At 38.1% G+C, this 16,477-nt stretch overlaps 1 protein-coding gene across 4 annotated transcripts in view; it reads right to left on the minus strand.

Moving 5' to 3' along the window:
* Positions 1–9,340: 9,340 nt before the first annotated feature.
* MBTPS2 (membrane bound transcription factor peptidase, site 2) overlaps positions 9,341–16,477 on the minus strand; it is a 40,512-nt gene continuing 33,375 nt past the window's right edge. The window contains exons 11-12 of one of the 4 annotated variants that reach the window (XM_027637390.1): positions 15,133–15,197; positions 9,341–13,522 (exon numbers count right to left, since the gene is read on the minus strand). In XM_027637390.1, the coding sequence (XP_027493191.1) occupies positions 13,443–13,522; positions 15,133–15,197 (145 nt within the window). In that variant the 3' untranslated portion in view covers positions 9,341–13,442. Of the gene's footprint in view, positions 15,198–16,477 lie in introns of all 4 variants that reach the window. The other 3 variants (XM_027637382.1, XM_027637373.1, XR_003526654.1) reach the window with 3 other exon arrangements.

The following is a 16,477-nucleotide window of genomic DNA, read 5'->3' on the forward strand; positions in this document are numbered from 1 at the left end:
CAGAGATCATGTTTAAGACCTAGTATCTCTTTTCTAGAAAACAGTCTTTTCAGTGTACATTACTCTCAAACCATCTTTGTAGGAATACCTGGAGGCCTCCCTCTCCAAACCAAGTTATATCCTCACATCACTGCACTCCAAAAAGGGAGTTTCTACACAGAGAATTAATGGTCAAAATACTGAAAATAAAAGGGATCAGTAAAACATCAAAACACTATTGCTCCTGTTTTACAGTGGCTGAGCTGAGTTTAATTCAGACCTTGTAAAACTTAGTTCAATTTCTTAATGTTTGGAATATTCTGTGACTTGGTCCATCATCTTGCTGGTTCTCCAAGAACTGAATCCAAGCCTGAGCAGATGTGAAGATTTTCTCAGCACCTGCTGTGGTTACTCAGTGTCACATTTAAGGTGCTGCCAATTTTGATGACAGATGTATTGCAGACTTTACTGTGAAGTGCCATCACCCAGTAGAAACTGGTTCAAAGGAACTAAACCAGGCTGCTATTATTTCAGCTGTCCAGGAACCAAGTGTGATTGTATGTAATAATATGGTTAGTGCCCCTACTAGCAACTGTCTTCAGTTTTTCCAGTCTTTTTATTTTTTATGTCAGTGGGAAGTAAATCACAAAGAGTCACAGATATAAACAGATAGTGTGTGGTAAGCAATGGTTCTGGTGTGCAAGTTGGCTGTTTTTAAAGGACTTGATTTTCTGCTCTGTTCCATTGGAAAAATAAATCCTTTAGAGTGGGAATATTAAAAATGTACCTAGATTCAGTAGTCACTTTCCAGAACCTTGGCCTCATCTTTGTATGATGCATACAATGCTTATTCACTGTAAAAACCTCTTTCTTCATAAATCAAATTATCCTTCAATGTGAATCCAGGTTTTTGCCTAACATCTCTAATGCCCTCAAGGGAGATAATGCATTAAGCAATACATTGTATGAAAGTATGTAACGTGGTATATATAAGCTGCAAATAATCCTTGGCCAGAAGTGCAGCCTTTCAAATAGTTGCCACAGCTGGCAAACTGAACATAATTAGGTAGGGAGTCATAATTCTATAAGCAGTCCTTGTTAATCATATCACCACAGTAATTTCTTTTAAAGACATGGAAAAAACCCCAAAACAAATATATTTGCTAGTCCCCAGCTGAATCAAGAGTAAGACACATAGATGTCTTCCACCTCCTTTCCTTCCTCCCGGCTGCATAGGAATGGCTTGCTGAGAAATTCTCACTTTTTCATTTAAAAAACTTGCATTTACTGACAAAACAAAGGCAGGAAGATATTAATAACTCTACAACGTGGTTCTGGATTTGTTAGTGAGAAGATGAAGTCAAGATGAGGAGGTGGGAGAGGTGCTGGGAAAGGCAGGAGGTAGAAGAAATACAGGTTGTGAATTCAATGTCAAACTGGTAATTATAGGATCCTAGAATAGTTCAGGTTGGAAGGGACCTTAAAGATCACATAGTTCCAACACCCCTGCCATAGGCAGGGACACCTCCCACTAGACCAGGTTGATCAGAGCCCCACCCAACGTGGCCTTGAACGCTTCCAGGGATGGGGCATCCACAGCTTCTCCAGGCAACCCATTCCAGTGCCTCACTACCCTCACAGTAAAGAATTCCTTCCTAATACATAATCTAAACCTGCCCTCTCTCAGCTTAAAGACATTTCTTCTTGTCTTGTCACTTGTGAAAAGTCCCTCTCCAATCAATGAATGTGGTCTGCTATGACAGGGAAGATTTATTTCTAACTGGTTTTCCAGTCTTCTGTCTTGACCCTGGCAGACAGAGAAAAGGCTCGAGGACAGTTCTGTAGGTAAAAACATAATTATTTACAACTACAGCAGAGATGTGCAGTGTGAGAGGAGGAAAGGGACCATTTGAAGCCACATATCTAATTGAGGATGCCTGTCTTCAAGCATACATTTGGCTTATTTCTAAGTCTGTCCTAGATAGGTTGATTTCTAAATCACTATCTTGATCATTAGTACTTTTAAGCATTACTGCTCACTTTTTAAACTCTTTTTATCGTAATTGTTACTTTAAAAAATAAGAAGAGATTGATAATTCCAGATACCTAGCATTTACAAGTTGTTCATCATCATGTTTCAGTAATCTTAATGACACATACATATATAAGAAGAGATATTCTGTTACTAGACTAAAATATTTTAAAATTGGAAATGATTCAGACCAATACTTACAATTTTTAGAACATGTCTTAAAACATTCTTTAGAGGAATGTGGTGTCCATGAATAAAGACCTTTTGTGTAAGGTAATTGGCCACAAACCAGTGTTTATTCATGCAAATCTTTTTTATTCATTAGTATGCTACGGACCAAAGAAAGAATAAGGCAAGAAAGAATTGGTTCCTAAGAATAGGAACCAATACTCCTGGGTTTCTTGGGATTGCTCTGAGCAATCCTATTTATTGAAGTAGTCCTTCTGCAACATGGCTGTGGAGCAGGCTGTAGCCAGGTTGTACCCAGGCTGTGTCTATAGTGTGTTTCACAGTGTGATTGCTCCTCAGATGGCTATCTGTGGTGGCATGTCTGTCTTTATTGATTGTAGAGAGAGGCTAAGGTGACTATACAAATGCCTAAAGCAAGTGACTCAAGCTAGGTGGGGTTGGATCCCTGAATTCCTCCCCTCATAGCAGCACCCTGTTCAATCAACAAGCAGCCTTGAAAGCTTGTTACAGCCCAAAGCAAAAAAACCTTCCAAATTCCATTTGATTGCTACATCTTTATGCTTCAAGACAAAGTACCTTTTACAAGATGTGCTTGAAGAAGAATAGGGCTATGTCTTACACTACACAAGTAAGGAGCTTTGTAAAATGCACCAAACTATAACAAGGCAAACCCCTTGCTTCATTCTATAGATTGAAGCAACTGTTTTCCTACTTCAGCAAGGCCAGTTCTGTCAGTTCTTTAGGCTATGCCACCTTATTCTGCTATTACTTTAAGACTTGATACTCCCCTCCTCATAGGGCCAGGATGTTTCCCACTAATGTCAGTGTAGCCAGATCATGTTTGTGGTGAATGAGGACGGAAGAAAGGAGTCCTTTATATTTTCATATTGGTAACAGCCTTATTATTCGTGAGCATTTGGGTCTGTTTTCATGTGCATATCGTATTCAGGGTTTACTTCATGGACTCCATTTAATTTGGATCTGCAATTTCCCGGTATCAGATCTAATGTCTGGCTGCAGTGTTAGATTTCATAGGACAGCATTCCAAAGCCTGGGATGCACCAGCAGAAATTTCTGATTTCAGATGCCCAACTGACTAATAACTTAAGCTGTTTTTAAGACAGATGACTTTCTTTATGGCTAGACAACAGCAAAAAGCAAGCTTTTATCAGCATCAAACTGATACAGCAAGGTCAAACATTTGGAGCAGTTGAAGAGGAGACAGCCCATTTCAAAGCTCCTTTTTCATCAGCTTCCACTGCGAAAGCTGCACACTTCCTAGACTTTGAAGAAAGTTAAAGTTTTTTTAAACATTGAAAAGGTTTTTCAGCAAAAAGCAGAATAGCTATTCAAATATTAAAGCACTTTCATTCTTTAAAATAATTGTAGTTTTTTCCCCAAAAGCTTAAAATTGACAGCATCTCTTTAATGACCCCTCCAGCAGGAAACCCCCTCATTCTTACATGGTTGGTGCACATCTGCAGAGGACACATCCCCACACAGGCTGCTGCATGCTATTAATGGACTAAAAAGGCCCAACAACCAAGGCACAATCTTGGAAACTTTGTGGCTCTGTCCTGGAGATTTTAAGTAGGTCCTGGTCAAGACCTCAAACTCACCTACAGTTTACATGAACTCTGTTTAGTGCTTCACTACACAGACACTGGATTACATCCAGGCTGTTTCCCATCTGCTGTATCCTGCTCCCACCCCTGCACACAGCATTTTCAAAGACAAAACTAACCCCTGCTGCATTCTGTGGGATGCTGGATTTAAAAGTTCCACATTGAGACCAGGTGCTTAACTAAGCCTCTCGGGCAGGAGGAAGCACACGCGTCATTGCCAGACCCCAGGCTGGATGCTGTGCATGAGCTCCTCTGCTGCAGCAGGGCTGGGCATGTGCAGAAGACTTCAGGGCTATTTTGAGTAAAAGTCTGAGCTAGTTTTGGAGGCCTGTTGATATCAGGCTAAGCAAGGTCCTAATAGTGGAGCTTAGTCAGGTGCACTGGTCTAAGTCCCTCCTTAGGACTGCAGGTCCCTTTCTGAGTCTGGCCCAGGCTGCTGCAGGTCACAGGGGGAAGGTGCAGCACAGCAGGATGGATCTGTCCCACTGGGTGGTCTCACATCCCAAGCCCATACAGAGCTGCTGAACCATTTTTCTTCACTGTAAGTTCTGATTTATGGCTCTGACAGTGCCACTGCACTTTCCTTCAGTGCAGCTATGGACTGTATGTTTCACAGCTTTCTAAGGCCACCAACAGTTATTATTTTTATCTAAGCTGATGCTAATGCAGGCCAGAGGAAGTTAACCAAATGCTTACCAAATTAACATCTGTGTGTATACACAAACCCATGGCAGAAGAAAAGAGGTTTATTTTGCCTTTCAAATCACCTTTTTGATCTAGAAGAGTGTCTTCATTTAAGGGGCACTTTTTTTCCCCCACAATTTATTTACTCAGTTTTAATTAATGAGAAAAATTTTTATTTTTTAAACCTGGATTTTCTGGATTATTTTTGCTATTTTTCATTAGACTATGACAGGTTTGGTTTCATGACTCCTTAATCAGCTACATTTGCTATCTAGATTTTTTCCCTATGTTATTATGATGAACAAGTTCACCAAACCTGTACTCTTTGGTTTGCTGCAACCTTAATGTCTTCAGGTACATTGTACAGCTATAAAAATTCATGCAAATAACTGCATTGCACTTGCATTTGACTTAGAATAGAGCACAAGAAACAAACTGGAGAATCACATATATGAGAACAGAGTGATTCATGAAGTTTAGTATCACATTTAGAATCACTTTGTTAAATGATACAGTTTAATTTTTACTCCATCATTTGCACACGCTGAAAGTGAACCCCTCTAAGTAACCCTGTACATGAAAGCTGAGATGTTCTCTTCAGAATTGCTTTTGGTATTTTCATGTCAAAACAAAAAAAAGGTTAAAAAAACCGTGCTGTTCCTGGTTAGGTAAAGTCTCGAGTGAACAATAGGTTTCTGCATGTTTATGAAAAACTATCATTCGATAATACGCTGAAGTTTTCACAACTGTGACAGCAATATTTTAACCTCTGTTTTAACTTCTCGTTCAGCTACATTTAATTGCAGAGGTCAGTTAGGTTAATTACCAAAGTGCTCTCCTTATGAGTAACTTTGAATACGAATGCTGGGAAAATAACCAGAGCCTTCATATATGACAAAATAATCTTATCTGCACTGGTTCCGTAAATGAAACAGTGAATTTTGGTTGTAAAAAGCATACTATACAAGTTTTAGTTTGCCTATTTTTTTTCCTTCAGCACTGCAACACATTGAGCATTCAAAGTGCCTCAAAGAACATTTCCAGGAAATAAATTCAATCATTTAATAAAGAGCAGTAAACAGTGGCAGTGAAGGAAAAAAAACCCCACGTTTCTTGGTATAACCAGTGGTAAGTACCCAGGAATTTGTGGTTTATAATGCATGTTCTTAATCTGTCTTTGTTGATTTTGCAGCAATGATAGAGATAGAGGTGGTTTGGCCAAGTTTCTGCTAGTTATTCAAATTGCTGCAGGAATGAAAACAAAGCCAAGGGGCAAAACATTATAAAAATGCATTGATTAACTTTTCTTAATAATTGAATCTGTAAGGTGAACTCATGCTGAAGGGGGAATGTGGAAGCAGGAGGAGAAAAGTTCTGCCCACATCAGACTAACTGAAAGTCAGGTTGGTCCTGGTCTTCAAACAGGGAGAGGGATACAACTCTGGGTTCTAACCACCCTGAACTGCTTTCTAGGACAGGCTTTTTAATGCCTTTCTGATCTTACTAAATGGAGTGTTTTTACTAGTGAAGGAAGTTTGTTAGTTCTGGTTGCAGGTCAGCTCTATAAATGCTTTAAATGCTTCAGGGGGAAAAAAAAAAGGTAGTAAAAATGCTTACTGTGGAGTTATTAATGATTCTATAAATGAACAAACCACCTCTCCCTATCACACCCCTTCCCCGATTTTATCCCATTCCTAACTGTAAGTCTCACCATTTCTTTTCACCTGCTGTTACGTCCCGCCCCAGGAAAAAGGGGGCAGAGGGGGTAACCCAGGTTTTATCAATAATTCCTTTGGGGTGGATTAAAGCGAAACGACACTAAATAATCGGTGTTTGAAAACATATATTGACGAGATTTATTTTAACAATTCTGTATTAACAGGCATGCTAGCAGTTTGGGTGCTGTCATACAACAATGTGACACAGAGATAACCTTTGGGGAGGGAAAGAAAATGCATAGGGGAGAGAAAGGCAGGATAAGAGCAAGGGAGAGTAAGGGAAAGAAAAGCTGAGAGTGGACAGATGTATATAGTCACCGCCCACGGGGTCCAGCGATGCTTCCATGTCTGTCAGTTGAAGTGGTGGCCTTGATCTGCTGGGGGTGAAGGGGGGAAGCCCCCATACTCTAAGAAGTTATGAGTTATTATATCACGGGCCATGCCTCGAGCCTCCAACAACTCCTGGGTCTGTGCTGAGTTTTTTTTTTGTGTCTCGCCCGGTTCCCGCCTTTAGGGAGGGAGGGGCCTGATTGCTCATCAGATGTATCAACAGTCAAAAGCCTGCGAGCTCGGCTTCTTGCCTTTCCAGGGCTTCACACCTTCAGCACTGGAGGGAGGGAGGGGCCCGACTGCTCATCAGAGGTATCATGCAAGTCAAAAGCCTGCAAAAGTCTCCTAGAATGCATAAATCATTAACCATTTCAGTCTCTGACACCTGCAAGCTAAAAAAAAGTCAAATACACAATCGTGGCAGTTGGCCAAGATGATCACAGTCCCCTCACAAAGCCTTGTCTCCACCTGGTGCCTTCATAGCTAGAGACAGATGGAATTTTCCCTATAAGCCTTCCTTTTTCTTTCTGTAGGAAAGGCAGCAATACTCATTTCTGCTGCTTCCAGGCCAAAGGTCCAGAGCAGGAGGAGAATGCATGTAGTCTCCTAGCCTGACTTTTATAGAACAGCCTCTATCATGCTATTATGCATAAGAAGAAAATATTAGATGTATTTTTATGTCAAATTCACTCAAAAAGCCTCATATTCTACTGTAATTCACAAGTCAAACAGAAAAAAAAAGCAAGGAAAGAAAAGGAGTCAGTGTGGCTTGATTTGTTGCCCACATATAAGCATCTGGTATGATACAAAATGCCCTCAGGTGTCCTTCCAAGTATCCAGCTGCTGGTCCAGAATGTCTTTGATCTCCAGTTGGGCCTCACCCACATCTGCCAGCCCCATGTGTAGGTCTTAGAACCCTAAGACTTATCTACCAGGAGACAAAGAGAGACGAGTGGGGGATGAGTTTCAAAATGTTTTTTCAAGTCAGGTTATTAACACAAGAACACCTTAGGATATCTCAGACCACACCAGAAGCCTGTGCGGGTAACTGAATCAAATTCAGCTGGCTTGGAGAAATTCACACTATAAAAAATTATCTGGTAATATTTTAATAGAGATCCTCACAGAGCTATGAAGAGGGGAAAAGATAGGAACTTTTGCAAGGCAAAGCAAGTAAAAAAGATGACATTTAATAACAAAAAAAAAAGGAGAGAAAAAAATTATTCTTTTCGGTTTGAAAGATTCTTTTGAGGGGAAATGAAAAAGGATGTACAACCATGTGTTTTCAAGACTTTCAGAAGTGGTGGTTAGATAGTATTCAGCCACTAATATATTTGCAAAGAACTAAAAAGAGGTAGAATTAATCATAAATGTATAGAATATGACACATAATTGGTAAGAACATCCAATTCTATTTCAACAACACCAGAGCCTTAAAAGTATGAAAGTAAACCCTAGACCCACATCTCTCTGAGGTAAAAAAACAGAAAATTATAGCAGAAGTCTCTGTGACTGGTGCTTATAGATGCTGTGCATTCTCCCAGCTTACTACCACAACATTAGAATCAAACCTTAAATTGTATTTCATTGGGTAGTTCACATCAAAAGGTCATAGAAATTCTTAAAAAAAATGTTTAAGTGAGTTCAATGCATACAGATCTACTGAAGATGTTTAGGAATGCTTCTGCTTGGTGGTCCAAACTGGTATGATCAGAGGAAGAATTATATTAAGCTCATAAAAAGTTAACAGCAATAAGACTCATATATACAGTATTTCTTTTTAAATCTTATTCTCAATCTGTATTAGTGATTAAGGCAACATTCCTCAAGATGACATTAGGATATCATGGATTTTTTTTTTCATGATATCTACAGAACATACATAATCAGAATAAGGGATAATATTTTCAAAATCAACTGAAAAATCTCAGAACTCTCTTAGAAGCTTAGATGCTTCAGCAAAAAATTATGCTATTGTCTCTACCTTTAACATAGGTAAGAGGAAAAATAAAAACTCTGCAAAAAAAAGCACTTCACGCAAGTATTCAGAAAAATGCTAAAACTGCACAGCAACCTATCTGGGAAATCCTACCAGTATGTCCAATCTGTGCTTTGTGCCTGTTCCTCATGGTAATCTTTTATCTGGGAACAAAGCCACGATTGCTGAAACAGTTCTGCTTGTATAAAGTAACAGCTTGTCCAGTAAGCAACAAAGGACAATTTTGTTCTCAGTACAAATAACCTGACTGACTGTAGATGAGCTTCCTGAAGAAACAGATCAGTAACGCTCCATTCTCAAATAAAGCTGAACTACCCAGTTACACTGTGCTAACCCAGTCCCAGATGCACCTGGATACCAAAAGGAACTTGTTCAGAACTAGCCAGGATATGTGCCCAGCTCTGGCCTGTATATATAAATCAAAGGTTGTGATACATAACATCACCTTCATGTCATTTGAATATCTGACATTTTAAGTCTTTCACATAGGACTGGCCAGAGGAGTGGTTTCACTTACCTTCACTATGGCATCCTGTGTCAAATATTGCAACTCTTACTGTGATAAGCTGGTAAATAAGGGGAAGTAAAGTGATAGTTATTATTTATTTTAGGAGGTGGTCAGATACTGAAAAGGATAGTGTACCTTGGGGTGCCTTGTCAGTACCCAGAGAGAGAATATGAATCACAAATGAAGAGAACGAGAATATATGAGAGAATATGGCAATTGCCAAAAAAAAGGGATTATGTCACTCTACCTTATTTTTAAAAACAGATTTAAGCACACTAATAATCAAACAATGAATTTATTTGCAGGATACATTTATCATACATAGAAAACAATACTTATTGTTTGGTTGATTAAATAGAGAAAAAAAGCAAAACAAAACCACAATACATTAGTCAGTGTTCCATATATTTGTTAGCTGACATTTTAAAAATGAAGCTTTCTTTTTTTTTTTCCTTTTTTTAAAAAAAAAACATGATCATGAACAATGAATAGTGGAAACAAAGGGTCTAGAAATCTAACATTCCACAGCTGTGAGTCAGTGTGAAAAATAAGGCTATGTAGAGGAAAAAAACTCCACAGTGAATTTCAAAACAATACATATTCCACTGACAGGCTTCAGATAAGATCATCTGAGTGTATGAAATCTAAAAGCAAAGTTATGTAAGGAAAGAGGAATTTAAAATATTAACAAATTACTTGGGAAGGAAGGAAATAGATTTTTCTAGTGATGGCTTGGAAATAACCTCCAACCTTTCAAACTAATATCAACAAAGGTCAATTACGCTATGATGCTGCAGAAACCATCCCAAGATGAACATCTAGAGGTGAGAAAGATCCAAGTCAGTTTTACAAAATGATCTGCAACTACTCATACTACTTATTCAGCACATATTTATCAATGGAAAGACAAAGTGTTAGAAAGTTTCATCATCAGTCACTGAATGATGCAGTGAAGGGCTGGAAAATGTACCTTTGTGCTCTGAAATGTTAATTACAAGTTCTTTTCAGGTTTCATGACAATGTAAATGGAATGAATGAAATTGCAGTGTCATATCCTGCTCTTTGTTCCCGTCCTTTCACACTGGGTCAGCAGTGGGAAGGTTTCATAAAGCTGCCATAAACTGAAGTTCTTCACTGCCCTTAATCACTGCCATCTGCTCTTCACATGATGGTGGTGGTGGAGTCCAAGGAACAGGAGTCACAGAGCTGCCCTTTCCTGGCAGTCCCTTGTACAATGCTTCCCAAATGCTGCGTTAATACAGGGAATATACCCCAGGTAACTCCGTCATATTAAATAACTTATCTATATAAAGCATTACATGAAATTCAGGATGAAGAGGGTATAAAATACTTACTAATATTGGATCTTACCTGTGTTAAAATTCAGATTCCTTACTCACAAGAGTACAAGAACAAAGCTGAGGCAAGAACAGTTGTGGAAATTGGTCTGAGTGCAGATGTACAGAATGCATATTTTACAAATAACTATATCTGGAGTTTAACTCACATCTTTTTAAAACAGTTAAATACAGACTAGGCTACATAAACCTTTATAACCCTGCTTCATCTGTCATAAATGCCATCCAGATACAAATTCAGATCTTTCATATAGAAGACGATATACTAATTTATTTTAAAAATATTTCCTCCAGGTCAGTCTTTGCTGTCATGTAAAATGTACATGAAACTATTGGGAAAACTGGGATTGTTGATGTGCTAAACTGAACAAAAATTTATCCTTACTCAAAGAAAGCTGAAACACCCTGACTGCTATGGGGAGGTCTGTCTTGAAAACTTTATTTCTTCAGTATACTCTACACAGTCTTGCTTATCCCAGTTATCATTCAGAACAGCACAAACAGCAGCATTAAGAGAGTGATGGATTCCAAGGTTGACCTCTTTTAGTTGCCCTGAAAAATCTGTGTTTACCATGCTTATAGCTGAGGCTTCACAGAAACTAAGAAACATAAACATCAACTGAACAAAACTCATGCAGCTGTTACATCCCCATCACTTATCATCTGTTAACAAAGTTAAGATCAGTTATGGGAGAACAACATAGTTTCTATTTTAAAATCCAGATAAAGCCACAGAGAGAATTAATACAGAGAAGGAAAAAGAAAAACAAAGGCCTACATTGCAGAATATGGAGGACTGCTGTAAGTTACCGCTAAAAAAGTACTAATACATCCTGCAGCTGTATATGTATCTGTTATAGAAATGTATGTATATATACACATATATATCCACAAATGCAGAACCATCACTGGAAAAAGTAACTGTCAATACAGTTGGTTGTTTCATTCTAAATAAAAAGGATGAGTTAACAAATTTTCCACTGTGGCTCATAATTTGGGCTAACTAATCTGCAAGTTTGTCTATACTTTTTCCAGTGAATCCTCTTTCATTTAACTTGTACAGAAGCAAGCTGGTTCAAATTTCCTAATTAGCAAAGAGCACTTAACATCCCCCATGCTAAGAAGTTTGCCATTTTCATGTTGTATTTTGCATTATCAGAACGTGCTATGTAAATCTTTGCTGATATAAAAAAAAAATCTCATAAAAAACAAAGCAGAACAGTGATAATAATTATGGAATTTTTCTGGCAATTTTCATGTAAAAGCTACATATAACATTTCTGAATATTAGACATTACTTTTTCCATCTGATACAGATTTAAAATGCATAGTATATACATAAATAGTAGCAGCCATCCAATCTTTAGGAGTGCTCTGTTCTATAGTCCAGTCAATATGCCATACAATTACATTGATGGATTTTGTACTGAAGATTCTGAGGGGCTAATTAGAATAAGAAGTGGAAAGATTTCATTTTAAGGAAAGGCTTCCTTTCTATTTTTACAAACACAGAAGAAACATCACAAATACTCCAGAGTAAAAATCCAACACAGAGAAATCACTGTGTCCTTTTGTGCTAAATAAACAACCAAAACACCAGGAAAAATCCTCCCAATAACTGTATGCATGGCACATGCTTATCAGAATGTAATCCCTATGTTGGGATTACAGGAGAATGAAATGGGTCCACTGAACAACTTTTTCTCCAGACAGAGGTCCAACTTAAGTACTACCTTTGTCCACAGGTAATTTAAGATGTGCTGGGTCACCATTCATGCCCAGTTTGCTTGAAGTTTTGATTCAAAGCACCTAAATCGACCCTTATTCAGTAGAGTTCCAGTATGTGGAGAAATGGACTCATGAATTATTTTTAAACACTTCCAGTATTCTCTCTTCCATATAAGATATCTAGGGCCTTTACAGCACACCAGTGTGTCTGTTTTGCTAAAACCACGACCAATGTCTTCTCCACCCTCTTCTTGATCTTGAGGGCAGACACAGACTGAAGTTCTGCTTTACATAATCACTGAAAGTCACAGTTATACTAAGTAAACTGGATTTAACTTCCTTTGATAAGACTTCATGGTTTTGGTGGCACACTAAATAACCAGGAACAACCTGCTGGCCTCATTATAGCAGATGTAATTTGTGTATGTTAATTCAGAAACTTTTTTTAAAATCTGTTGCCTACATCTCCACGAGAAGCACTACGCTAAAAGATTGTCACAAGCCATTGTAGTCATACATATAAAGTATCAAACTTCACATGTTTTGAAAGTAAATATCCTGTCTTACTAAATTCCACTAAAACTCCTAAGTGCAAATTAATTTTTTGCACTGTAGCTTGGACAAGACACAGAGCCACTGAAAGGAAGAGCTCAGATCAGTAAGCAGTCACTTAGGTGAGAGAGCAGGCCTCTAGAACAGAACCTCAGAGCCAGGCTTTGTGCAAAGACCAGGCTGCTTCTATCCTCCTGTTCATGGAGAGAGATGGCAGAATGGCCCATCAGAACTGCTCCCCTGAAACCTCTGTATGTTTCCAGGAGTGATTACAAGTTAGACTTTCAGGGTATACTTTGTTTTACCCTTTCTTGCACTTTGTGTAACTTTTAATAGTTCCCCCAAAGGGACCAATTCACACTGGATTGACTGGAGGATTTACTCTTACCAGGATCTGTGCCTATATGCCTGGGCTGAAATGATTGAAAATGGGCGGCACAGGCCTGCCACCCCACAGAGGTGAACTTCAAGAGGTCCACGCAGCCTGTGACAGCACTGGAGAGGTGAGTAAACTAGCCAGCAACAAATAAACGCATAGGGTCTCACTACTGCTTCTATCATCTTAAGAAAGGAGTACATCTTAATTAAGTGTGAAAGGAACTGTGCAAAAATACACATCGGCGGGCAAATGCAAACATCAGTGATGAATCCAAGCAGTAGTACCTGGAACTGGGCTCAGCCCCACTCGTAAAATTACCCAGGCTTTTACCTCTAGTGCCAAAAGAATGTATTTGACCTGGTCATGAACGTTTCAGTATTCCCTGCAGGCCAGTATCCATGAGCTTATGTTCCACTTCAGTTCGTGATGGAAGGGCCATTTCTGTAAAGGAAATCTGGGCTGCAGCAGCTCCTATGGGGAGCACTGTCCGAGGCAGAAGTTGCAGCATATTTTTCAAAAACTTCATATTTCAAATATTTAGGCTCCCAAACTGGAGCATTTTTGTTTAAATATCAGCCTATATTGAGACAAGCCTCTGACTGAAACTGATTTATAGACTAGGCAATATATCATAAGAGGACGTAACAGTCAATATATAATCCTACTGGGTACGAAATATTACAGACTTAAAGAGCTTCAAAGTATGTCAGACATACTTCAATCAGCAAAACACTGACCTTCCACTGTTCATTTAAGAACAAGGATATTTCATGTATTCATTTCAGAAAGCAAAGCAAAATGTTTAAATTGTTCAATTCACAATCATATTCTTCCTCTAAATAATTCTGATCCAAGACCAGCTTCAACTAAATATCTTTGTTAACTATTTTTGAACAAAATGAATCCTACCAAAGGAAAACAACCCTGTGAAATAGAGAAAGCCATCAGTGAGTTACTGTACATATTACATGCATAGCATCAGAAGACAGACATCATAAAAACAACAGGTTTCACTTTTAACTGTAAACAGGTAGAATACAGGATTCTTTTCTGAGTAAAACAACACAAACATTACATATCACTTAGGAAAAATTGTGCACAGTACACTTCAGCACTCAGAAACTAAATTTCTGTTATCTTGTAGCTATTGCTGACAAATATTGCCTTTAAAAAAACTTCAGCTGTGTATGATAATATACAACTGAATGTGTTAAGAAACAGATGTGTGGGCTTTGTTATCTTCCCACATGCTTCATTTTTAGCAGACACTGGAACTTCTCATCTACATCCTGAGGACAACATTCCTCCAGTCATTTTGGCCAGCTGAAAAGGAAAGCCACTAACCCATATTGCCACTGTCTCTCTATTAACACATGGTAAGCATTTGCTTAGCTTTTCACCATTTTGAGATCAGACTTAAGGGCTTCTTAGAATCCAGTCTGGTAGAATATCAGATTTAAAAAAACCAAAACAAGACACTCAAGACTACATTGACTGACAAATGATCAGAGCCCACACAGATTTTCAATTATCCAAATTATAAAGCTGGAATGTTTTTTTTTTCTCCCACTTTACCTATGTTCGAGGCCAAATAATTCCCTTATTTTGAGACCTAAATTAATGAAGTCTAATTTTTCCTGTGAAACTTTACAATTTCTCCAAAATTATTACAGTGTTTAAAGAGTAAATAAAAAGTTCTTAGTTCTATTAGATTTCTCATGACCACAGGCATGATGTTGTACAGTTTTAAATTAAAACAGCAACCACCAGTGATTGTTCTTTCAGTATCGTTTTAAGGGAATTATTTCAGTCTCAGCACAGGACAAGTTTTAAAAGGCAATAGATTCATTATTTCTGTGTACTTTGAGAACTGATGGAAGTGTATCCAATGTTCTATCGTGCTGTCACCATCCAAAGTCCCAGTGCAACATTGGCAGCCAAAAGTGCACTACCAGCAAGCAAAATTAAAAAGCCAAAAAGTTCCCTGTTTTGTTTTTCTACAATGAGGGAACTCAGTGTGGCTTCCAAGAATGAATTTAATATCCACTGACCATCCAAAGCGAAGCAGGGTACAGCATTGATAACTGCCAGTGCTCCTGATAATGAAATTAGATATCTGGTTGACTTTAGTTAAGGTTCATGAATAATATACAAGCAAATGTAAAAAAAATATAAATATATATATACATAAAGCGTATATATATTTCTAGTATGCAGAGAGAAACATATGAGGGTTATTTTTTTTTAGCTGCCATTCTGTTTCACAGAAATTATATGAGTAAAATATGAGCTTTACACCATAACATACCTGCTCAGAGAATTGCCTTTGTAGATCTTTATTTTTTTTTAAGCGCTAGGTTGGTATATTTAGACAACCTGCACCCTTCACAACTTGAATAAAAGCAGGAGACAGTGAAACCACACTTGATGCTGCCCAGCTTCCTCCCTTGCTTTATGTGGTTTTGGAGGAATTTTACAGCTCTGACACCATGCCTGAAGCAAGAAGGTATTCTAGACTTATGACCCAAGTGTGAAATCATGATTAGGAATATTTTCCAAAACACTCCCTAGTAAATGCCTAGAATATAACTGGAAATCTGGCCTATCTCTCCTACTTACCTGTTAGCCAGAAAAGCTGAGTGGATTTCTGTACGTGTGTGTGCACGTGAGAATGAGACATGGGTAGACAATTTTTACTGTTGGTAAAGGCTTCCTAACTGCAATACCTACCTCCATCTTAAATGGCCAGGCAAGAAGACATATGATTCAGAAAGCATCTGGGGCAGTGTGAACCTTGTATGTTCCCAGAAAAGGGGAGATTATGTTTATCTTTACTCTAGTTCTATGGACTACACTGAACTATACAGTTTAATTAGTCTATAGTCATGTATAAACATTTCAGTTTCTAAGGTAAGGGTTCTTAGATTAGCTATATTCAAACCTACCAAGCTTTGTACATGTGTATATGTATCCTCTCGTTCATTAACAAGAATGTATGAACTGAACTATCCTGCTTTTTGAATATGCTTTGCTTTTCTGTTGAAGAAAAAATTAAAAAGAACAACCATACCCTGTTATTTAGTTCAGTCAAATGACACAAAAATAGTAAAACTCTGACATACCAAAGCTAGCAAGAACATCTTATTTGTCCTCCATAAATTCAGACTTACTTTCACCTTCTGGTCACATTTGTTAAGGTTCACCCTCAAGAGTTAAAAAAAGCTGATGAGAAATATATTGTTAAGCACAGCAAAGTGAGAGATTTCATTTTGAGCTTGGCACATGGACAATAATCAATGGAGAGATGGGATAAAGATGTCAAAACTCTACAGAAATATTTCAGAGCATCCTGTCTAAAACGATATCCAACTGAAATTTTGCTAGGTCACTAAATTC

This window comes from Corapipo altera, unplaced genomic scaffold (genome assembly GCF_003945725.1).
Source record: "Corapipo altera isolate COAL_440 unplaced genomic scaffold, ASM394572v1 0, whole genome shotgun sequence".
Lineage (NCBI taxonomy): Eukaryota > Metazoa > Chordata > Aves > Passeriformes > Pipridae > Corapipo > Corapipo altera.